This window comes from Microtus oregoni, unplaced genomic scaffold (assembly GCF_018167655.1).
Source record: "Microtus oregoni isolate MIOR12 unplaced genomic scaffold, Mior012 000025F_ref0000491, whole genome shotgun sequence".
NCBI classification, from domain to species: Eukaryota; Metazoa; Chordata; class Mammalia; order Rodentia; family Cricetidae; genus Microtus; species Microtus oregoni.
In genome coordinates this window covers 15,918,874-15,939,778 of record NW_024543084.1, presented here as the reverse complement: position 1 = coordinate 15,939,778, position 20,905 = coordinate 15,918,874, and the positions used below count along the sequence as shown (strand labels likewise).

General features: G+C 52.0%; 1 protein-coding gene across 2 annotated transcripts in view; it reads right to left on the bottom strand.

Annotated features, from left to right (window-relative positions):
* Lamc3 (laminin subunit gamma 3) overlaps positions 1–20,905 on the bottom strand; it is a 59,021-nt gene that overhangs the window by 7,228 nt on the left and 30,888 nt on the right. Inside the window, exons 14-26 of one of the 2 annotated variants that reach the window (XM_041675285.1) lie at positions 18,900–19,145; positions 17,924–18,077; positions 17,014–17,156; positions 16,361–16,539; positions 14,929–15,070; positions 13,353–13,558; positions 12,914–12,990; positions 9,775–9,909; positions 7,634–7,781; positions 6,042–6,239; positions 4,445–4,547; positions 2,404–2,603; positions 421–567 (exon numbers count right to left, since the gene is read on the bottom strand). In XM_041675285.1, coding sequence (XP_041531219.1) covers positions 421–567; positions 2,404–2,603; positions 4,445–4,547; positions 6,042–6,239; positions 7,634–7,781; positions 9,775–9,909; positions 12,914–12,990; positions 13,353–13,558; positions 14,929–15,070; positions 16,361–16,539; positions 17,014–17,156; positions 17,924–18,077; positions 18,900–19,145 — 2,078 coding nt within the window. The remainder of the gene's footprint in view (positions 1–420; positions 568–2,403; positions 2,604–4,444; positions 4,548–6,041; positions 6,240–7,633; positions 7,782–9,774; positions 9,910–12,913; positions 12,991–13,352; positions 13,559–14,928; positions 15,071–16,360; positions 16,540–17,013; positions 17,157–17,923; positions 18,078–18,899; positions 19,146–20,905) is intronic. The other variant, XM_041675286.1, reaches the window with a different exon arrangement.

The window sequence follows — 20,905 nt, the reverse complement described above, 5'->3', positions numbered from 1 at the left end:
ACAAGCTCAAGTCATCTAAGAGGAGGAAACCTGAACAGAGATGATGCCTCCATAAGACAGGGCTGGAGGCTAGACTGTAGGCCATTTTCTTAGTGATTGATGGGAGAGGGCATGGTGGGTTGGTGACACCCCTGGGATGGGATGCTGGTGTTGGTTGCTATAAGAAAGCGGACTGAGCAAGCCATGAGGAGCAAGCCAGTAAACAGCACCCCTCCATGGCCTCTGCATTGGCTCCCACCTCCGGGTTCCTGCCCTGTTTGAGTTCCTCCCTGACTTCTGTCAGTGATGGACTGTTATCTGGAAATATAAGTGGAATAAATCTTTTCCTTCTCTGGTTGCTTTTGGTCATGGCATTTCATCATAGCAATGGCAACCCTAAGACACTGGGCATAGGAGAGTGTGAGGGCTGGGCACACCCACCTGCTTAGCCTCCTCCAGCTCCTGCTTGCGCGCTTCTGATGTGAGTACTAGCCGAGAGGCCTGGCGGAGTGTGGCCTGGGTCTGGCTGGCCAGTCGGCTGGCACGACGGTGCCTCTGCTTCCCCTCCCTCAGCAAAGCTTTCGCAAGCTGCAGGACAGCAACAGGGAGGAAGAATAAGCCCCTGGGGAAAGAGGGGCTTTGTTCTTTAGTTTTCTTTTTCCAGGCTGAAGTTGGAACCTAGAGTCTCGTACAAGTTAGGTAAGCACTCTACGACTAACCCACATGCCATGCCCAATTCATATTTTGCAATTGGGGCTTACTAATTTACCCAGGATAGCCTTGGATTTGTGATCCTCTTGCCTCAGCCACAGAGTAGCTGGGACAGAGGCTTGTCCCACCAGGTCTGGCTTGGACAAGAGTTCTTGTGACATGATGCCAAGCAGTCTACACCATAGCCTAGAACTCATTCATTCCCACAATCAACAGGCATGTGCTGGACACAGGCTGTGCTTTTGGTACAAATTCCTGCAAACTACTCATTTCTCCTAGTGGAGACATTCCCCTGGTCTTTTATATATGGGGAAACAGAGGTCCAGGGAGGGGGAGGAGGAGCTGCCCAAAGTCTGAACAATGGGACAAGAAACTGCGCCTGGATTTGGCAGGAATATCCACTATGAACTCAGTAGCTAGGAAAGGCATCCTTGGTTAGTTCCTGGTCCTAGATGAGAAACCCCACTTATCACCGCAGAGTATGTGAGCTGTGGGCTTGAAATATACGGATTTACTACACTGGGATATATATTTTTTCATACTTATTAGTAATCTTATCACCAACTGATGGTAAATTTTGTCAAATGATTTTCTGTATTGTTAGAGCAGAACGTGTGCAATATTTTCTCCTTCATTTTTATCAATTGCTGTACGGTCATTAATTAGCCTGTAATGATACATTCTTAAATCATGGAAATAAATTAGTCTCGATAATAAAAAAATAAAAGAAAAGAAACTGCACCTGGAATTCCTAGTTTCAGGCCAGCCCTTCAGAAATTTAGGTACCCAGAAGAAGAGTTCACTTGGGTATGAGCATTGGATCTGAGGAACACACACACACATACACACATATACCCACACAACCCACCCACATACACACATACACCACACACACACACAAACACATACACACACACAAAGAATTCGACCCCAGTTAAAGAAAGCCTAAGGAGGCCGGGCGGCGGTGGCACACGCCTTTAATCCCAGCACTCGAGAGCTAGTTCCAGGACAGGAACCAAAAAGCCGCAGAGAAATCCTGTCTCGAAAAAAAAAAAAAAAAGCCTAAGGAATAGCGAATGTGGCTCAGTTAGACACATGTTTGCCTCAAATGCACAAGGCCCTGAGTTCAGTCTTTAGTACAGGATAAACTGGGCGTAGTGGCAGAAGCAGAGGCAGAAAAATCAAAAGTTCAAGGTCATCCTCAGACAGTGATTTCAGGGCTAGCCTAGGATTAAAAACATGAGACTGTCAAAAATTAAAAAGTAGGGGGTGGAGAGATTGCTCCCCAGTTAAGAGCAGTTGTTGCTCTTGCAGTGGACCTGGATTCAGGTCCTGGCACCCACATAGAGGCTCGCAGCTAGGGGAACCTTCTGACTTCTGCATGTACATAGTGCACACACATATATGCAGGTAAAACATTGTATACACAAAATAGAGCATCTTAATATTGTATAGAAAGTAAATAAGATGAAATTAAAACAGTAACAACAACAAAGAAAAACCTAGAAATCTAGACAACATCCCACCGGACCCAGGTGTGAGTCCTGGTCATATGACTTAAGCTTGAACTTGGCTCCGCCTAGAGTCTTCACATTCTCATAGGCCACGGGTGAGGTCACCCCATGAGCTCCTGAGCTGAGAGCCAGGACCCACAGCCGTCAACATGGAGGACAAGAAGGCTGTTGTCAACATGGCTGCTGTCCTGAACCTGACCTTGGCATTCTCCTTGGCCATCAGTTCTGCCTCTTTGCTTTTCTTCTTGGTGCTGGAGGAGAGAGCGGCAGCATTTCCCAGCATCCTCTCTGCCTGCCTGGTCTTCCTCTTCGACTCTTCCAGGAGTCTGGCCCGGATGTTGCCTGCTCTCCTCTTCAGTGCTGCCTGCTCCTTGGGCAGAGGAAACCTCAGCTTCACTCCTGCAAAACCGGCCAAGGCTGAGGCAGGAGGAACAGACACATCCTGGAGAGCCTGCCAATGTGTGGCCAGCCCCAGGAGCAGAGGTCAGAGACACAGGAGATGTGTGTGTCGCCCCTTCTCATGGTGCCATCCGGGAATAACAAGAGGCATGAGATGTTGCCCTCAGCAAATGCAAAGACCCGTGTGCTATGATGGTGTCTGTATTGTAATCTCTCTGTTAAAGCCTCATCACACAGTGGTCGCAGCCCCTGGGCTGTGCTGGGAGAGGGCCAAAGAACCTGGGCTTGAGGTTGGAAGTTACTCTGTTGGGTTATGGGGCAGAATCAGAGGGATAATTTTCCACCCAGCACAAGCAAAGTCCTGTTCTCAACAAGGAGAAGGTGACACCTGGGAGGTCTTGTACACCTCAATATGGAGAGGAGGCTGAGGGCAGCAAGGCAGGGACATACAATGGGCGTCTCACAACCCTCCACTGTTCTGATGCCCCTGCAATAACACATAATATCTTGTAGTACAGATTTACATTTCCCTAAAAGTGACTCTGGTTATATAAGCATGTACACGGCCGTGTCCTTTTCATAGGAGGCCCCAATGAGCAATGAGGACTCCGCATCCCAAGGAAACTAGAAAGCATGCCCCACCCCCACACCACTGGGCCCCACACCACTGAGCCCCCACACCACTGGGCTAATTCATCTCCAGTCTGCAACAGGGCAGGGCTGGAGGGAAGGTGCTAGGTGGAGGGGACAAAGAGCCACAAAGGATTCTCTCTGACTTGAAGCCGGTATTGAAGAGTCAGTCACACAGTGGGCCTTTAGGTAGAGAGGTAAGTGCGCAGCTCTGAGTCAAGGATGGATGAGCAACTGATTTTCTGTCTACAGGCCACTTGGGCTCTCTCTTGCTCTCTCTCTCTCTCTTCTTCTCTTTCTTTCGTGACAGGGTTTCTCTGTGTAGCCCTGGCTATCCTGGACCTCGTTCTGTCTCTGCCTCCCAAGTGTTGGAATTAAAGGCCTGCACCACCATGCTGGGTATAACTTCATTTTCTTAAAGTTTCGGAAGAGTTTGGGCCGTCATCAAAGCAGAGCCTACTCTAAACTGAAACACTGTAGCACATAGTTTTGCTTTGTCTGGGCATTTTGATACAGAGTTTCATTCAATAGCTTAAACTGCTTTAGAACTTACTATGGTAGCCCCCGCGGCCCTCACGCTTGAGGCACTCTTCCCAGCTCAGTTTATCCAGTGCTGGGAGGACAGGTGTGATCTACCATCCAGCAAAGGGGGGAGGGTTGCCTTTTTTTTTTTCAACAACGTCTCATGTATCATGAGTCTGAAATTCACTATGTAGCCAAGAGTTAATCTGAACTGATTTTCTCGAGTGCAGCGATTACAGGTGTGCACCACCTCAACTGGCTTATTTGAGGCTGGGGGTCTAACATGGGGCCTTCTGCAATTCAGCAAGCACCCTGCCAACTGAGCCACACTCTCAGGCCCTGGTTTTGCTTTTATCTCTACTGAAGATGGGACTTGGAACCTTGCATACTTTAGACAGCTCGCTCCCCTTGAGCCACACTCCTGCCGGTAACAACAGATTCTCTTCCCCTGGATCCTGAGGAACTCTGGGCTTGGTCTGATAATGCTGGGAGCTAATTAGGGTGGCCACAGGGTCCAGAACCCAGTAGTGGCATGTGTGAAAGGAAGAGACAGATGGCATGGAAGTCCTGAGAGGCAGAGGAGCTGGTCCACCTGATACTGCCGTTCCCTGTAGCCAGGCAGCCCTGGCTGAGGTAAGCTGGCTGTCAGGGCCTTGTATAGAACCCAGGGCTCAACAGGACACACATACCCTCGAGGTCAGCTAGCAGAGTCTCGGCTCCTATGACAGTCAGTGTGGCAGCTTGGACAGCTGAGGAAGCCTGCGTCAGGGCAGCTGTGGTCTTGTTGCGTAGCTGCAAGGAGGAGAAAAAGCAGGGGCTTCCTGGAGACCTGTCAAGGGGCCCCAGATGGACAGGGTCCCAAACCTCAAAAGACTCTGACTGGAGATCGTCCTGATTCTAGGATCCCTGATCTGATTAGATGGATGCCAAGCCCCACATCAATCCCAAGAAGACCCCATCTTCAGAAGCCTGGAGAATGATGGGAAAACTAGAGCCAAAGACAACTCCATACTTCAGTCCCTAATGTGATGTCAGCCCATAGCTATTAAACAGTTTCTCCTCACAGAATAGCCACCACTTCCCCATGGCCACCAGATGAGACAACCTGGTAAAGAATTCAGGATTGATTGTGCAAGAGAAGACACAAAGAATGTAAGAGTCACAGGAAGCTGACTTCAGGGCATGGTATGAAGTTTGAATTCTTGAACTCGCAGCGACCATGACTATCTGTACAAGATCTGCATATAGTTAGGGCCCTCAACATCAGTTTTCTGTTATGGGGGCAGTATCACAGGGTTCAACTCCTCCCTGTGGACTTATATTTAGCTAACGATTAATAGAGGAAGGAGACATTTTCTTCAGTAGTGTAGACCCTGCTGCAGAAGTGCTGTGGAGGCTGCCTCCCTTCCTGGCTTCCTCACCCTAGATGGGAGTGGAGGTCAGGTCAGAGGACACTATGTGGGGTCCTCAACACAGCAAGGTTCAAATGGGTATGTGCCAGGCCCTGGATCCAACCCTTGGGTACATCATTTCTCCTCAAAGGTATTTCCTTGTCTCCTGGGTTTGTAAGAAAGCTGAGGGGCCTCTGGGGAAGCCATGACCGCCATTGTGGGGGTTCTGAGTCAGGCCAGTAGTCTAGAATCCTGGGCGGTGTCATGTTGCTCTCCTGAGTTTGGCACCTGCCCTGTGGCTGGCTAAACATTAACATCAAATGGCCTTGTGGGTAGGGTATGAGAGATTTGGGTGCTGTCCCTAGAACCTTCCCATAAGCCTGAAATTATCTCCCAAGAAAATTGCTCTAGCACAGTTATTTTTGAATTTTCTTGTATATGTTAGCAAGCTAGTCCTAGTTAAGCTTCCATTCTAGAACCCCCTGATCTAGTACCATCTCTCTGGGCTGAACACCAGGCTATGTGACTTAACACTGAGTCCCATGGGCTGCTCAGAATGGGCGCCTCTGAACATGGGGTATCTAAGGGCAGAAGGGAGAAGAGACACAAGAGCCACCCAGTTGTGACTGACCCTGAGAGGGTATATATGCATATATGGCTTCTACCATCCACCTGTCTACCCGTTTGTCTGTCCATCCCCTCTCCCTCCACCCCTTTACTCTCCTCAGCAAGCAGCCTTTCCTCCCGTGGTTTGGCCACCTTTAAAACTCTCAGGCATTTTGAGGGAGGCAGCAGAGACTTGCAAGTGCTATTTTCCATCTTTTGCACCCCACCCCACCCCAGGTTCCCTTGGGGGCATCCCCTCCCTTTTCCAGGCCTCAGATTCGAAATTGACCTGCATGAAGGACTCCATCTTCTTTAGGGCTGCCCCAGCCTCCACCTGCAGGGCTCCTTCAGCCTGGATGGCCTGGCGCTCCTTCTGAGCCAGCTTCTGTTCCAGGGCCTTCACTTTCCAGTCCAGACGCCTGGTTTGGGAGTTCTGAGGCTGCGGGGAGATTGTCGGTTGTTCAGGTAGGGCTGAGAACCAGATCTTCTGTTCAGGGAAAAGTGTCCTGATGTGCTGAGGGCCAACCTTGCCCAACTGTGCTGAGGGCCAGGCTTGCCCTGCTGTGCTGAGGGCCCAGCCTGTGCCCAGCTGTGCTGAGAGCCAACCTATTCCCTGCTGTGCTGAGAGCCAACCTGTGTCCTGCTGTGCTGAGAGCCAACCTATGCCCTGCTGTGCTGAGGGCCAGCCTGTGCCCAGCTGTGCTGAGAGCCAACCTATGCCCTGCTGTGCTGAGGGCCAACCTGTGTCCTGCTGTGCTGAGGGCCAACGTATGCCTTGCTGTGCTGAGGGCCAACCTGTGTCCTGCTGTGCTGAGGGCCAGCCTGTGCCCTGCTGTGCTGAGGGCCAGGCTTGCCTTGCTGTGCTGAGGGCCAACCTGTGGCTACTAGCCCAGAACTGGTGCTTTAACCCTGGCCCCAGAGTACGTCCTGCTGTCCCAGGCACCTGAGATACCCCAGGGGCAGGGCAGTGGCAGAACAAAGGGGGTTGCACAGAAGTCAGGCTGGGAGAACCTGTCACTGGAGCCTCAGACCCCAGCCCTACCAATTTCTAGCTGTGTAGCCCGGGACACTGCAGCTAATTGTTCTGACCCTCGGGTAGGACTGCCTTCTTCCTCGCAAGGTGAACATCCCTCCTCAAGCCCGCAGTTCTTCCTCCACCTGAACCTTGACCAAGTGCTTCAGAGTGCAGGGTGTTCCAGCTGTTAGAAAGGTAGAGGTGTGTGTGATCCCAAGCCCCCGGCAGTATCCGGGTCATCCAGGTTGCTGCACACAAGAAGAGCGGGGGAAGCCATGAGGCAGTAGCCACAGGCAGCCTGTGTCCCAACTGTGTTTGGATAGTTTCCTGGTTTTGATTTCCTTGGTGTTGGGGGTGGAACCCAGGACCTTGAGCATGCTGGGCACACATTCTCCCCGCAAGCTGTGTGATGAGCTGGCTTAGTGCCCTGTTATAGCCGGGTTTCTGAGGCTGGAGATCTCAGGATTACCTGACAGACAAGCTGGGCAGGGTGTGGAGACGTGATGAGTGTTGAATGAAGAACTAACTGGATGCCCTCCAGCTTCCCACCTCCAAAACTAAGCTAAGGGAGCCTGAGTCCACAAGACAGAGGGTCCCTGGTGGCTGAGACTCGGGGAAGGAAATCCTTGGCCAAGGTCACTGCTGGTGTGGGAACTGGGAGTGTATCATTCCCAACCCTCTGATGTCCTTGTTCACCTCACAGTAACCAGCCTTGGTGTGGAAGATTGACTGAGCCCTGCTTGTCTGAGTAGCCCACTTCCCAGTTAACAAGAATCCCTGACCACCTCTGCATGACCCTCTGGCTTCTCCATGATCTAGAACCTTCACTGCCACCCCACAAGGAGCTCCAGGGATGTTGAACTGACCATTGTTCCAGGGGTGACCAGCAAGCCCAGATGTGGGGCAGCATCACCAATGACTTGCTTCACAGTGGTCAGTGCCCTCTCAGCTTTGGGCAACACCTCTGCCACAGCTGTGCCCAGGGCAGTCTGGGCTGCCTGCACCTCCTGGTACCTGGGAGGAAAGAGGTCAAGGTGTTAGGATGAGCCACAGAACAGGGTGTAGGACACCCCTCGCTATCTTTATCAGAACCGCTTGCTGGAGCTGTTAACCTGCAAAGCCCTCCTACCTCCTGACAGACTCAACCCTGTGCAGGTCAGGACCCAGCAGTTGGCCTGGAAAAATGGCTATGATCTACAGTTTTCAGGGTGTGTATGTTTGTGATGGTGTGTGTGTGTGTGATTTTGTGTGTGTGTATGTGTGTGTGTGTTTGCCTGCCTGTGAGTGCAGATGTTCAGGGAATTGACAAGTTAGCTGGGATCTTCTGCTTTCAGGGTGTGTGTGTGTGTGTGTGTGTGTGTGTGTGTGTGTGTGTGTGTTTGCCTGCCTGTGAGTGCTGATGTCCAGAGAGGTGGTAAGTATCGGATCCCCTGAAGCTGGAGTTCCAGGTAGTTGTAAGGCACCTAATGTGGGTGCTGGAAACTGAACTTAGCTTCTCTACAAGAGCAGTAAGTTCTCTTAATAGCTGAGCCATCTCTCCAATCTCTGAAGCTTTCAAGTGAACACACTCATTACCTCCTTATTCAATCTGGGCATGCCACGCTGCCCAGGCTCCAGGTTCCAGTGCACCCAAGGATGACACGTTCTGCAGACCCTTGGAGCCTCTTGGAAGGCTGCAGGGGACTCTACCTGGGATAGAAGGACTGCAGCCTAAGCTGCGATCTTGATTGCCCATGCCCTGCCGCCGACCTTTACATATGCTCCTGTTTGGATGTGAAATGACTCCTAGAAGCTCATATGTTTGAACACTTAGTCTCCAGTTGGTGGCATTGGGAAATTTGCGAAACCTCTAGTAAATGGAGCCTTGATAGAGGAAGTGGGTCCCTCTGGGGAGGGCCTTAAGGTTTTATAGTCTGACCCCCTTCCTGTTCATTCTCTGCTTCTTGACTATAGGTGCAATGTGACCAGGCTACCGCCTATTCCTGCCCCATGCCTTCCCCGCATGCAGCCATGTTGTAACTGGCCCATCAGAGATAAAGATATTCTGAGTCTCTCATGTCCCTCACTTCGTTATCAGATCACTGCAACCGCGGACCCCAAGAGTTAGAATTCCCTCGGGAGTCAAGTGCTTGGAGAGGAGAAAGCCTACAGGTCAAACCATCCAGAAGGGAAATCCTACAGTCTGAACCAGCCTGAGGGGAAAGCTCTTTTCCCCCAGAAGATGACAGGAAAAGGAGCCAGAAGAACGATGTGTCTCCCACGGACAGGGCCACACCTTGACCAGGACTGCTTAGACATTAGCCTCCCCTCAGGACCCAAAGAGGCACTAACGAGTTCCCCTAGATATCTTTGCCTCTCCTTCCAAAGCACCCACATCGATAAAGCTCCTTTTTCTGCTTTTCATTATTAATGTGGCCTCTTAATTGGCTTATCAAGGATGGGTGACTGAACTTGGCTTCTTGGGGCACAGGCTGTAACCCCAAGCCCAGGAACAACGTCTCCCTCGCCATGGAGGAAGAACTCCCATGAACTGTGAGCAGAATAAACCTGTCCACCTTTAAATCGCTTTGTATAATTAATACTGTGTGTTACTCTCCACTGATAAATGGTGAGGCCTCGAGCTGAGCGACCACTCCATAGCAGCCAGCTCTGGAGGTGGACCACATGACTTCACCCTGCCATGCTGCCTAGCTCAAGGTTGAACAGAGATGCCCAGATGTCTGGCCTCCAGAGGCAGGGAAGCAAGCTGGTGGCAGGGAGCAGCATCAAGAGAGTCAGGAGGCCACCCTGCAGTTTACGGGATGCCCTCGGGGAATGTTGTGGGGCAGAGATTAGCTACCTTGTCCGCCCCTTCTGCCACAGCCCCATTCATACAAGAGTGCTGTCCCAAGACACCCTGAAGGGCTCAGGCTCAGAGGAGCTGCTTCTGAAGGCACTGACCTCTGGCTGGTTCTGTGGCTCCTGGAAGCTAAGCCCAAGGTTCTCTACACAGCTGTGGAGGCCTTACCTGTCCTCCAGTTCCCGCCGGGCCACCAAGGCCTCCTTCCCTCTCAGCAGATCCCACAGGTGCTCATGGCTGGTGTTGGAGGCGAGCAGGGCCCTCTGTGCAGCAGCTTCGATCTTGGTGGCTGTGTCCTGGTGGCTGTGTGAATTGACGTGACAATCACTAAGAGCACACACAGAGGTGGTGTCCAGATTCCTGCAGGACGGACTCCTTTCTGCCCACCTGCCACTGTGGCATCATCAGGGACGCTCCGTGTTCCTGCTCCTGTCATAGATCAGTCACACCTGTGCTCCTAGCCCAAGGCCTTTCACCACATGGCCTCTCATAGGGACATCACAGCAGGGAGTGGACAAGCTGGCCTGGGATGGAACCGAGACTCTATCGCTTCCCAGCTGTGTCTATGAGGGAGTCAGTTAATTCTCTGCATCTGTCTCCTGTCTCCAAAGTGACTTTGGCTCCTCGAGCTGAAGAGGAAAACTGGGCTCAGCAGTTAAGAGCACTTTCTGTTTGTGCACAGCACAGAGTTCAGTTCTCAGCAGTCACATGCATCAGTTCACAGCTGCCTGAGCCTCCGACTCCACACAGTCCTGTACTTCTAACTCCCGTGGGTGGATTTACTGTTTATTTTTAATATTTATTATTTGCCTGTTCTTAGGTTATAAGTGTGCATGTGTGTCTGTGTGCATGTGAATCTGTGTGCATGTGAGTCTGTGTGCATGTAAGTCTGTGTGCATGTGAATCTATGTGCATGTGTGTCTGTGTGCATGTGTTCCTGTGTGCATGTAAGTCTGTGTGCATGTGAATCTATGTGCATGTGTGTCTGTGTGCATGTGTTCCTGTGTGCATGTGTGTCTATGTGCATGTGTGTCTATGTGCATGTGAGTCTGTGTGCATGTGTGTCTGTGTGCATGTGTTCCTGTGTGCATGTGAGTCTGTGTGCATGTGAGTCTGTGTACATGTGAGTCTGTGTGCATGTGAGTCTGTGTGCATGTGAGTCTGTATGCATGTGAGTCTGTATGTATGTGTGTCTGTGTGCATGTGAGTCTGTGTACATGTGTGTCTGTGTGCAGCCTGTATGCATGTGAGTCTGTGTACATGTGAGTCTGTGTACATGTGAGTCTGTGTGCAGTGTGTCTATGTGCATGTGAGTCTATATGCATGTGAGTCTGTGTGCATGTGTGTCTGTGTGCATGTGAGTTTGTGTGCATGTGTGTCTGTGTGCATGTGTGTCTGTGTGCATGTGTGTCTGTGTGCAGCCTGTATGCATGTGAGTCTGTTTACATGTGAGTCTGTGTACATGTGAGTCTGTGTGCAGTGTGTCTATGTGCATGTGAGTCTGTGTGCATGTGAGTCTGTGTACATGTGTGTCTGTGTGCATGTGTTCCTGTGTGCATGTGAGTCTGTGTGCATGTAAGTCTGTGTGCATGTGAATCTATGTGCATGTGTGTCTGTGTGCATGTGTTCCTGTGTGCATGTGTGTCTATGTGCATGTGTGTCTATGTGCATGTGAGTCTGTGTGCATGTGTGTCTGTGTGCATGTGTTCCTGTGTGCATGTGAGTCTGTGTGCATGTGAGTCTGTGTACATGTGAGTCTGTGTGCATGTGAGTCTGTGTGCATGTGAGTCTGTATGCATGTGAGTCTGTATGTATGTGTGTCTGTGTGCATGTGAGTCTGTGTACATGTGTGTCTGTGTGCAGCCTGTATGCATGTGAGTCTGTGTACATGTGAGTCTGTGTGCAGTGTGTCTATGTGCATGTGAGTCTATATGCATGTGAGTCTGTGTGCATGTGTGTCTGTGTGCATGTGAGTTTGTGTGCATGTGTGTCTGTGTGCATGTGTGTCTGTGTGCATGTGTGTCTGTGTGCAGCCTGTATGCATGTGAGTCTGTTTACATGTGAGTCTGTGTGCATGTGAGTCTGTGTACATGTGAGTCTGTGTACATGTGTGTCTGTGTGCATGTGAGTCTGTGTGCATGTGAGTCTGTGTGCATGTATGTCTGTGTGCATGTGTGTCTGTGTGTATGTGTGTCTGTGTGCAGCCTGTATGCATGTGAGTCTGTGTATATGTGAGTCTGTGTACATGTGAGTCTGTGTGCAGTGTGTCTCTGTGCAGTGTGTCTGTGTGTGTGAGTCTGTGTACATGTGAGTCTTTGTGCATGTGAGTCTGTGTGCATGTGAGTCTGTGTACATGTGTGTTTGTGTGCAGTGTGTCTGTGTGCAGTGTGTCTGTGTGCATGTGTGTCTGTGTGCATGTGTTCCTGTGTGCATGTGTGTCTCTGTGCAGTGTGTCTGTGTGCGTGTGAGTTTGTGTACATGTGAGTCTGTGTGCATGTGTTCCTGTGTGCATGTGTGTCTCTGTGCATGTGCGTCTGTGTGCATGTGTGTCTGTGTGCAGTGTGTGTCTGTGTGCATATGAGTCTGTGCATGTAAGTCTGTGTGCATGTGAGTCTGCGTGCATGTGAGTCTGCGTGCATGTGAGTCTGTGTGCATGTGAGTCTGTGTACATGTGAGTCTGTGTGCATGTGAGTCTGTGTGCATGTAAGTCTGTGTACATGTGAGTCTGTGTGCATGTGAGTCTGTGTGCATGTGTGCCTGTGCTCATGTGTGTCTGTGTGCATGTGAATGCAGGTGCCCTTGGAGGTAGAAAGAGTTACAAGAGGTTGTGAGTTACCCAGTATGGGTTCTAGGAACTGAACTCAGGTCCTCTAGAAGAGCAATACATGCTCTTAACCAGTGAGCCATCACTCTGGCCCCCCAAATAAATTTTTTTAAGAGGAAAATGTGCTTCCATGGAGGTGAACACCTTTAATCCCAGCACTCGGGAGGCAGGCAAATCTCTGAGTTCAAGGCCAGTCTGGTCTTCTCAGGCCCATGTGAATTGCATCTCAATAAACTTGTGGATTTTTTTTTTAAAGCCACCAGATGCTGAGATGCGTTCCATTGAGCAAGCTTTTCCCCATCACGTCTGCACCTCCATTTCCACTCCACCAAACCCCTTCCCATACTGGTAATATTACTCCTTACTGAGTGGCTCTTGGGCTCCTAGAGACCAACCCTGACTCTGGAGTCTGTCCAAGAAGGCCTGGCCCCCATGTCAACAGTATGGGCACAGTTCCCAACATCCCGGAACCTCAGGGCTCACCTCCTGGCAAGGATGTGGGCCTCTGATGCCAGATGGCTCCAATTGGCGGGTGGGCTGGATCCTTCCTGAAGATTCACCTTAAAGAACAGAGGAAGAAACTGAGGCTCATCCTGGAAGGTCAAGGGTCACAGCTGGCTAACTGACTGGGTAGAATAGGATGGTGTCAATAACTTCATAAAATACACAAGCTAACCATGGCTGCACATAAAGCCCAGTGACACGGCCTGCCATTATGCATTCACTGTCTACTCCAAATACATTTGACTTATGCAAACAGTGCCTTCCTGTGCCAGTAGACGAGACCCAGTGTGATCGGGTCTGCAGGTGACACCAAGCATCCTTTAAGGCATATACCACACCATGGGCAAATGGTTAAGGGCAGGACTAGGTCAAAGAGTCCAGGGGAAATGGAAGCAGGGTTCAGGGGAGACCACGATACCAGAAACGGAAGAGCTGAGGCTGCACGCAGGACCCCCTCCTCTGAGGACCACAATGTGTCCCCTAGCTCCGTCAGCTGGGCGCAGGCCTTCTGAGCTCCAGGCTGGTCACAGCGGACGCTTCCTCTCAGCACCTGCAACTGCTTCCATGTGGCCTTCATGGCACCTTCCAGGTCCACCATCTGCTCCAGGAAGGTTTCCCGGGCCTCTGTGGGGAGCCAGTGAATGAGTGATCATTGCTGATTGAGGTTCTACACGAAAGTCCCCTCACTAGGCTTTCGTCTGAGACCTCCAACTGCCTGGGCACAGCTGGGCCCCCAGTGCCACTCTGCCCCTGCCTCCAGTACTCCAAAGGAGAAACTTGTGTATTTAACAGCTGCCAAGGTTGAGGTCCAGAGAAGGCTAGCCAATCAGTCACACACAGAGACTTGGAAGCAGGCCCTGAGAAACTGTAAGACTTTAAGACAACCCTGAAGCCATTTTTGACAATTCTGAATCCTCTCAGCCTCTGTGCCATAGTGCTTCCCCTCCTCCCCTGGGAACCAAGGACCTAACAGCTACACTCGCACGTACTCAGTTCCTGAACAGTTACCCATATACGTATGTTTTGGTTCTGTCCCCTGGGAAACGGGGTCAGAATGACCTCTTACCTCATCTGATTTGGCAACAGCTCTCCAGTCAATTGTTGGTAATAGCCCTTTCGAATAAGCCAATCAGAATAGTCAAAGAACAACCCCCCTTGCTTCTGTGGCCCCTTTAAAAGTAGACTGTACCCGCTATTCGAGGTCTCTCAGCTTCCCGAATGCTGAGGGACCCTGTCATGACAGAATTAATAAAATCCTCATGCTTTTGCATCAGCTGTGGTGTGTGAGATGGTCTCTGAGGGCTACTCCTTTTCGGTGTTTGGACGCTAGAGTCCAACAAAACCACAGTGAGTAGCTCCAGAATCTGGGCTGGCAGTGGACCCCCAACTCAATTCAGGGCTGTGACTCTTCACTGAGGTTCACACGGCACAGACTGACTGCTCCCTTGCTTGACAGCTGCACAAGACTTGCCTCACCTTCAGCCAGAGGCTGAAGCACAGCTATTTGCAAACACAGCCGTACAAAGGGACCAACCCAGTCTCAACATTTGGAAGTTTCCTGTGCCCCAAGGCCACATTCCACCTGGTTTAATGACAGGTCTGCTTTTCTTAGTTGCTAATCATTTTTGCCACTTGCCAAACACAGCCTGGAGACATGGCAGTGAGCAAACAGGCCAAAAGCCAAAACCCCGGAGGACTCTACCGGTTCAGCACCTGGAACAGCGCCCCAGGCGAGGGTGCGGTTAAATGGTTAAAATGAATGAACCCAGCCCAGGGTTTGCCCAGAGTTTACAATCAGTGCAGGGCAGGAGGCAGGGGACCCAGACCCATGAGGCAGGGGACTGAGACACATGTCAATATCATCACAGGATGTGCTAGGGACATGGGAGGATAGGCCTATGGGGTGTCATGACTATCCTAAGAGCTCCCAAAATGTCAAGCCAGCCCGGGGTTCCACCAGCACCCTCACCTCCCATTCTCCCCTTCCCCTGTACCTTGAAGTAGGTGGTGACCTTGGTAGACATCCCCTCGAGGCGCTTCTCCCTGAAGAACGTCTAGTGGTCCCCAGGGGCTGCCACAGTCAGACCCTTGCAGCCACCCCTCCATCAGCATCAGCCTGGCCTTCAGCTTGGCTGCCTGCCAGGACAAATGGGAAGAAAAACTGTGCAAGGCTGGGATCTCTCGGTGCTGGGAGTTGTCCCTGGCCTCTGCCTAGTCCACCTCTTCCATGGTTTCTCCCCTTCCAATCCTGCCTGCGTCTCAGAGCTAAGGACTCACTAGCCCCTAGGGCCTGCCTTGTCTGCCCAGCTCACCAGCTACTTCCCTTCTCAGCCTAGCTCCTGATGCCACCCTGACAGCCACACCCCTGTGCTGCTGAGGAAGGGACAGAAGGCAAGAAAAGGAGCCTCGTGAAGGTTGGTGTGTAAGTGCCTGCGTGTATATGTGCTTGTACTTGCACATATATGTTTGCCTGGGGAGGTGCATGCGTTGGAGGTCAGAGGTCAACATTGGAAGTTGTTTCTATTTAGATACCACCCTCTTTGCTATATTTTGTTTGTTTGTTTGTTTTGTATTTTTGGTTGTTTTGGTTTGGGATTTCATTTTTCAAGGCAGGATTTCTCTGTATAACAGCTCTCCTGGAACTCGTTTTGTAAATCAGGCTGGCATCAGACTCACAGAAATCTGCCTGTCTCTTGCCTCCTGAGTGCTGGGATTAAAGGCATGCGCCACCACCACCCAGCCTCTATGCCTTTCTCAATGACAAATGGATTGTGACCTCATCTGGAAGAAAAACTGTTGCAGGCAGCAGGAAGCCATGTGGTAGCTTGATTTACCCAGTGGTGCAGAATGCACGCTGTCCTGCAGAACTGGAAATGGCTTTGCTTACAGGCCTGGCCTGCTTTCTCTCTGCGCTCATAGCTAGAGCTCAGGACACGCTGCTTTCTCCCGCAGCACCGCACCTTTTCAGAGCCCCACCGGGCCCAGGAGATTAGAAGACTGGAACTAGCTATTCTGGAGTAGAACATGAACACGTATAACGATGCCCTCTGCCTGGGATCTCTCAGGCTCCAACTCCTGACTTCAGTTTCACACACTTCCCTGCTTGAAATGCTGTCTGTGTTGCTCCTGGGGTGCCCTGTCATCTTACCCCTACTGAGCTATACAGGTATGAGACCTTGGCCCTGGGAGGCTAGGAAGGGAGGTGACAAGAGCCACCTCTGGCTCTTCCAGGACAGGAGGACCAGGTGAAGGTCAGAAGAATTGGAATGAGGAGGCTGGGGGAACTCAGGAGAAGGTGGCCAGTGGGAATAAAAGGTTCAAGGTCTGTGAATGAGCAGGCAGCTTCTGGTCCACAGCATGGAGTTGGTGCTCCCTAGAGGTGTGAAATGATCCTGAAAGAGGGGGCATCTAGGCATAGCAATTCACCTCCTCCTTCACCAGACCGTAGCAGGTGGGACACTCCTGGCACCCTGTGTCACCATCCACGAGGAAGAAATTGTCCTGGCAGCGCTCACACTTGTAGCCCACGAAGCCGGGCCTGCACACACACGTGCTGTTCTCGTGGCACTGAGGTGAAGCAGCGCCCAGCGGAGAACACCTACAGTCTGGGGGACAGAAGCCAGCTCTGGGGACCCGATGAGGCGCTCGGACTCATCTCCCACCTCCGACCCCGAATCCTCAAACCCCACCTGGAAATTCCCACAACCCCTGTGTGTCCTCAAATGCAGACTCCAGGGCTCCATGCCAGACTGACTAGAAGATTAGAAGGCCAAAGCCGGCAACCTAGCCTTAAGGCTTACTTATTGCCCCAGAACTGCCAAAGTACTAGCTGTGCAGTGAGGAAACAGTGGCTCACATGTGACATGGTGCCTGATGACACACAAGAGTTCGGTGGTCACAGATGTGACCTACAATACCGACTTCCTAGCACTCGTACGCTCCATGTTCTTACGGCCAGGCTCAAGCAACCAGCCAGCGGCTACCCATCATCTCCCCCACCATTCCTGCTTCTTGTGGTCATTACCAGCAGGAGACCTCAGCCCTCCCTTCCATGGCCCAGCGGGATGCGGCTTGCTCACCTCGGCAGCCCTTGATGGAGAAGCCAAAGAAACCCAGCTGGCATCTGTCACAGGACTGGCCTGTGACGCCGGGGCGGCAGGGGCACTGGCCAGTCTTGGGGTGACACTTGTTTTCCAAGGAGCCGAGCGGGTGGCAGTTACAGCTGCAACAAGAAGCAAGTATGAAGATTGATGCTGCCACCCCTTAACCCAGCCTCTGATGGTTGGCTGTGTCCACGGGAGCACAAGTCACATAGGACACTGGCACAGGTCTGGAAAGTCACTGTGAAATCCACACTAAGGGCACCAAGGAGCCACACAAGGACAGTCATCACTTCTTCAGCCTCCCCAGAGTCTTCCTTTGAGGCTGACACATTGTCCCAGGAGCTGTGGTCAAAAGGCCACCCCCAGTGATCTGTGTCACTGAGACAGAGAATCAGACCAAACCAGCCATCTGCCCACCTGCCCAGCCCTTGGGCTGTTCTTGACCTGCCTCCAGGGCTGGCAGAGCCAGGAATCTGATACCCAGAGACTGAGCTTTTATGCCCTTTGGTGGAGGGCTCTGTGGATGTGGAAAAGAACCTGGGACAACACACTCCAGACCAGGCTCTTCCCTGAGGCTCCATGGTGCCCTCTTCCCTGAGCCAAAACACCCAAGGAACTCAGCCCCATCCCTACCTCTGAGAACCCCTCCCAGGGCACTCACAGCTTCATCCCTACCCCTGACAGCTCCTCCCAAGGCGCTCACAGCCTCACCCCTACCTCTGAGAGCCCCTCCCAGGGCACTCACAGCCTCGCCCCTACCCCTGACAGCTCCTCCCAAGGCACTCACAGCCTCACTCCTACCCCCTGACAGCCCCTCCCAGAGCACTTACAGCCTCACCCCTACCTCTGGCAACCCCTCCCAGGGCACTCACAGTTTCACCCCTACCTCTGGCAGCCCCTTCCAGACTTGAGATTGTAGAAGCCAGGGCTGCAGCGGCTGCAGTCCCTCCCCGTAACGTGAGGCAGGCAGGCACACTGGCCGGTCACTGGATTGCAGGTTATCTTCTCACTGACTGAGCCCCTCAGGTCACAGCTGCAGGCTAGGTTTCAAAAAAGGATGTTGGAATCATTTGCTTAAACTTTAGGGGTACAGGCAGAAGCCAAGAAGCCAAGGGAGCTCCAGAAATGACGGTCACACAGGCCAGGTTCCCGAGATCCTCCTGGAAAAGGCTTGAGGGATAAGCTTGGGTCTCAGCCTATTTGCCAGGTCCTTGGTGAGTCAGCCCAGAAGAGTAGGGGTGTAGACCACCCTTCCCCAAGTCCGTCTCAAGCCTGCAGGCTGGAAGAGAGGGCCAGCAATGTGGTTGCTGAACACAGGCAGAGCCTGGCAGCCCCATCTGGAGCCACTCACTTCTGCTCTCCCGGGAACCATAGTGCGGCTTCCTTCCAGAATGAGGTTTCCTAGAGGGACCCCTACTGCCACAGTGAGGTGTGGCCTGCGCCATGGGAAAGGGCTCTGAGGACACGGATGGGGGAAAGCTGAGCTGCTCCGATGCAGGACTTCCAGGAGCCCGATTCAAATGCAGGCTGTGACCCTCTGACACGCATGAGGCAGAGGGCAACCCAGGCAGGGAGAGGGGGGCACATGAGATGAGGCATGGCCTCCCCATCCCTGCATCAGCCTTATGTGCTAAGGGCGGATGCGAGATGGTGCTGAATGAGCAGAATGGGGTGGAGGGAGACACTGTAGGATCAGAGGTTATGAGGCGCCAGCACTGAAGAGGCCTTGGGGAAAGAACAAACCCTGATGTTCTAGAGAACAGAGAAGGTAGCTCTCTCAGCATCCTGTGTGTGTCCTGAACGAGGGCTGAGGACAGTGGCTCACGTGCCTTACCCCACGGGTCTGGGAAGTGGATACTCACGTGCACACTTGTCCTCAGGCCTGGTGGCCAAGGCGCTCCCGTAGAAACCATCCTGACAGTGCTCGCAGTGGGCGCCTGTGGTGTTGTACAAGCAGCGCAAACAGTGGCCGGAACGAGGATCACAGTTGCCAACAGCATTGAGATCCACATTCCCACTGCACTGGCACTGGCGGCAGGGCTGGGAGGCTCCAGAGAATCCCAGAGGATCCCCAAAATAGCCATCTTCACAGCTCTCACAGCGACGTCCTGTGTGTGGAAGGGGCAGGTTTGGAGCTCTGGCTCACAGGGTGCAGTAAATCTGTCGTTTTTCTGGGAAGGTGAGCAGGGTCTATGAGTCAAGATGGCCTGCAGCCAGGTCCTAGAGCACCACCCCCTTGTGTGGCCCCCGGGCAAGCCAAGGTGCTCCTTGCCTCTAGTGAGGACAACTCTCTAGACACCCCAAAGCCCTGCTGCGAGGCTCGACACCGTTATCTGTGCAAAGCACTCGACGCTAAGCGCTCAGAAACAGCAGGTACCAATGCGTCCACTTTATCCTTCCTCCTCACCAACAGCTTCCGCAGCGTCACGAGGATGTCGGTCAGGCTCAGTTCAGATGACCAGACAAGCTGCATGCTACTTTCTCCTAAGGAAGGCCCCGGGAGGTGATGCAGAATTGGAGGCTGGCAGAAGTCCCTGATCTGTAAGTCACCCTAGGCACTGCCAGGATGGTTCCTTCTGGCGGCAGCAGATGCTCCCTGATGTGCCCTCTCAGGGGTGTCCCACCCACCATGCAAGCCTCTTGCTCTCACTGTAGAGCTTCATTCACTTCTGAAGGCTCTGGGAACCACACGGGGTCAAACGTGGGTTTCATGGGTAGAGACGCAGGGCAAGCGTGATGCCCGTGGGGTATAGAATCCAACTGTGCGACTCTCCCACACACACCAGGCTCTGTGTTCCCTGAGAATCTATCCAGTCAACCTTGGGGCGACTGCAGGACAGGAAGCTGCTTTCAGAAGAAGTTTCAGCGAGCAGAACACTCCACAAGGCCACTCAGGCAGACACCAGTCCCACACAAAGCCAGATGCCAAGTGACACAGAAGGACAACGCACGCTTCTGCTTAGACAAGACCCCAAAGAGTCAAATTCAGAGACATAGTCAAATAGTGGGGAGGAAGGGAGACAGAGACCATCAAACAACAGTTCAGCGGGCACAGAGCTCACAGGACTGCACAGTGGCAGGGGATGCCAGGGCCCCTGAGGCCAATGAATCACGTGCTTAAAATGATGGCCAAGGAGGACAGTTTTATGATATAGGTTTTAGTATGATAAAAAATTAATGATGTAATATACCAATAGCCATTTAATTGTCCATTTTAAGTGGGTGACTTTGTGGGGCTTGTAGACATTTCAAGTGCCATTAAATGCACCTCTGGGAATAGCATCAGCTCTGCGGCAGGGAGCTGGGGGTGCAGGAGCATGGGAAGGTGTGGGAAGGCTCTGTTTCCCTTATGTTACCCATAGAATTTCCTAAAAACTAACGCTGAAAATTCATGTGTGTGTGTACACGTGTCTGCAAGTATGTGTGTGTGAACAGGTGCCTGCGTGTATGTATACATGTGCCTGTGTGCATGTACACTTGTCCGTGTGTGTGTGCATTCCCCTGTATGTTTGTGTGTGTATACATATGTGTGTGTGCATGAAGACCAGAGGTAGATGTTGGGGATCACCCTCAATCAATGTTTCTTTTTTCCTTTTTTTGAGACAGGGTTTCTCTGTGTAGCTTTGGAGCCTATCCTGGAACTCGCTCTGAGGACCAGACTGGCCTTGAACTCACAGAGATTACCTGCCTCTGCTTCCCCAGTGCTGAGAGTATAGACATGTGCCACAGCTCTCGGCCTTTTTCTACATGGGTTCTGAGTCTGAGTAGGGCCACCTGGCTTGTTCAGCAAGCACTTTATGAGCTGAGCTTTCCTTTGACATATGAGAGGTTTGCCTTGAGGTTTCCCATCTTCCCAGTGAGGATCCCG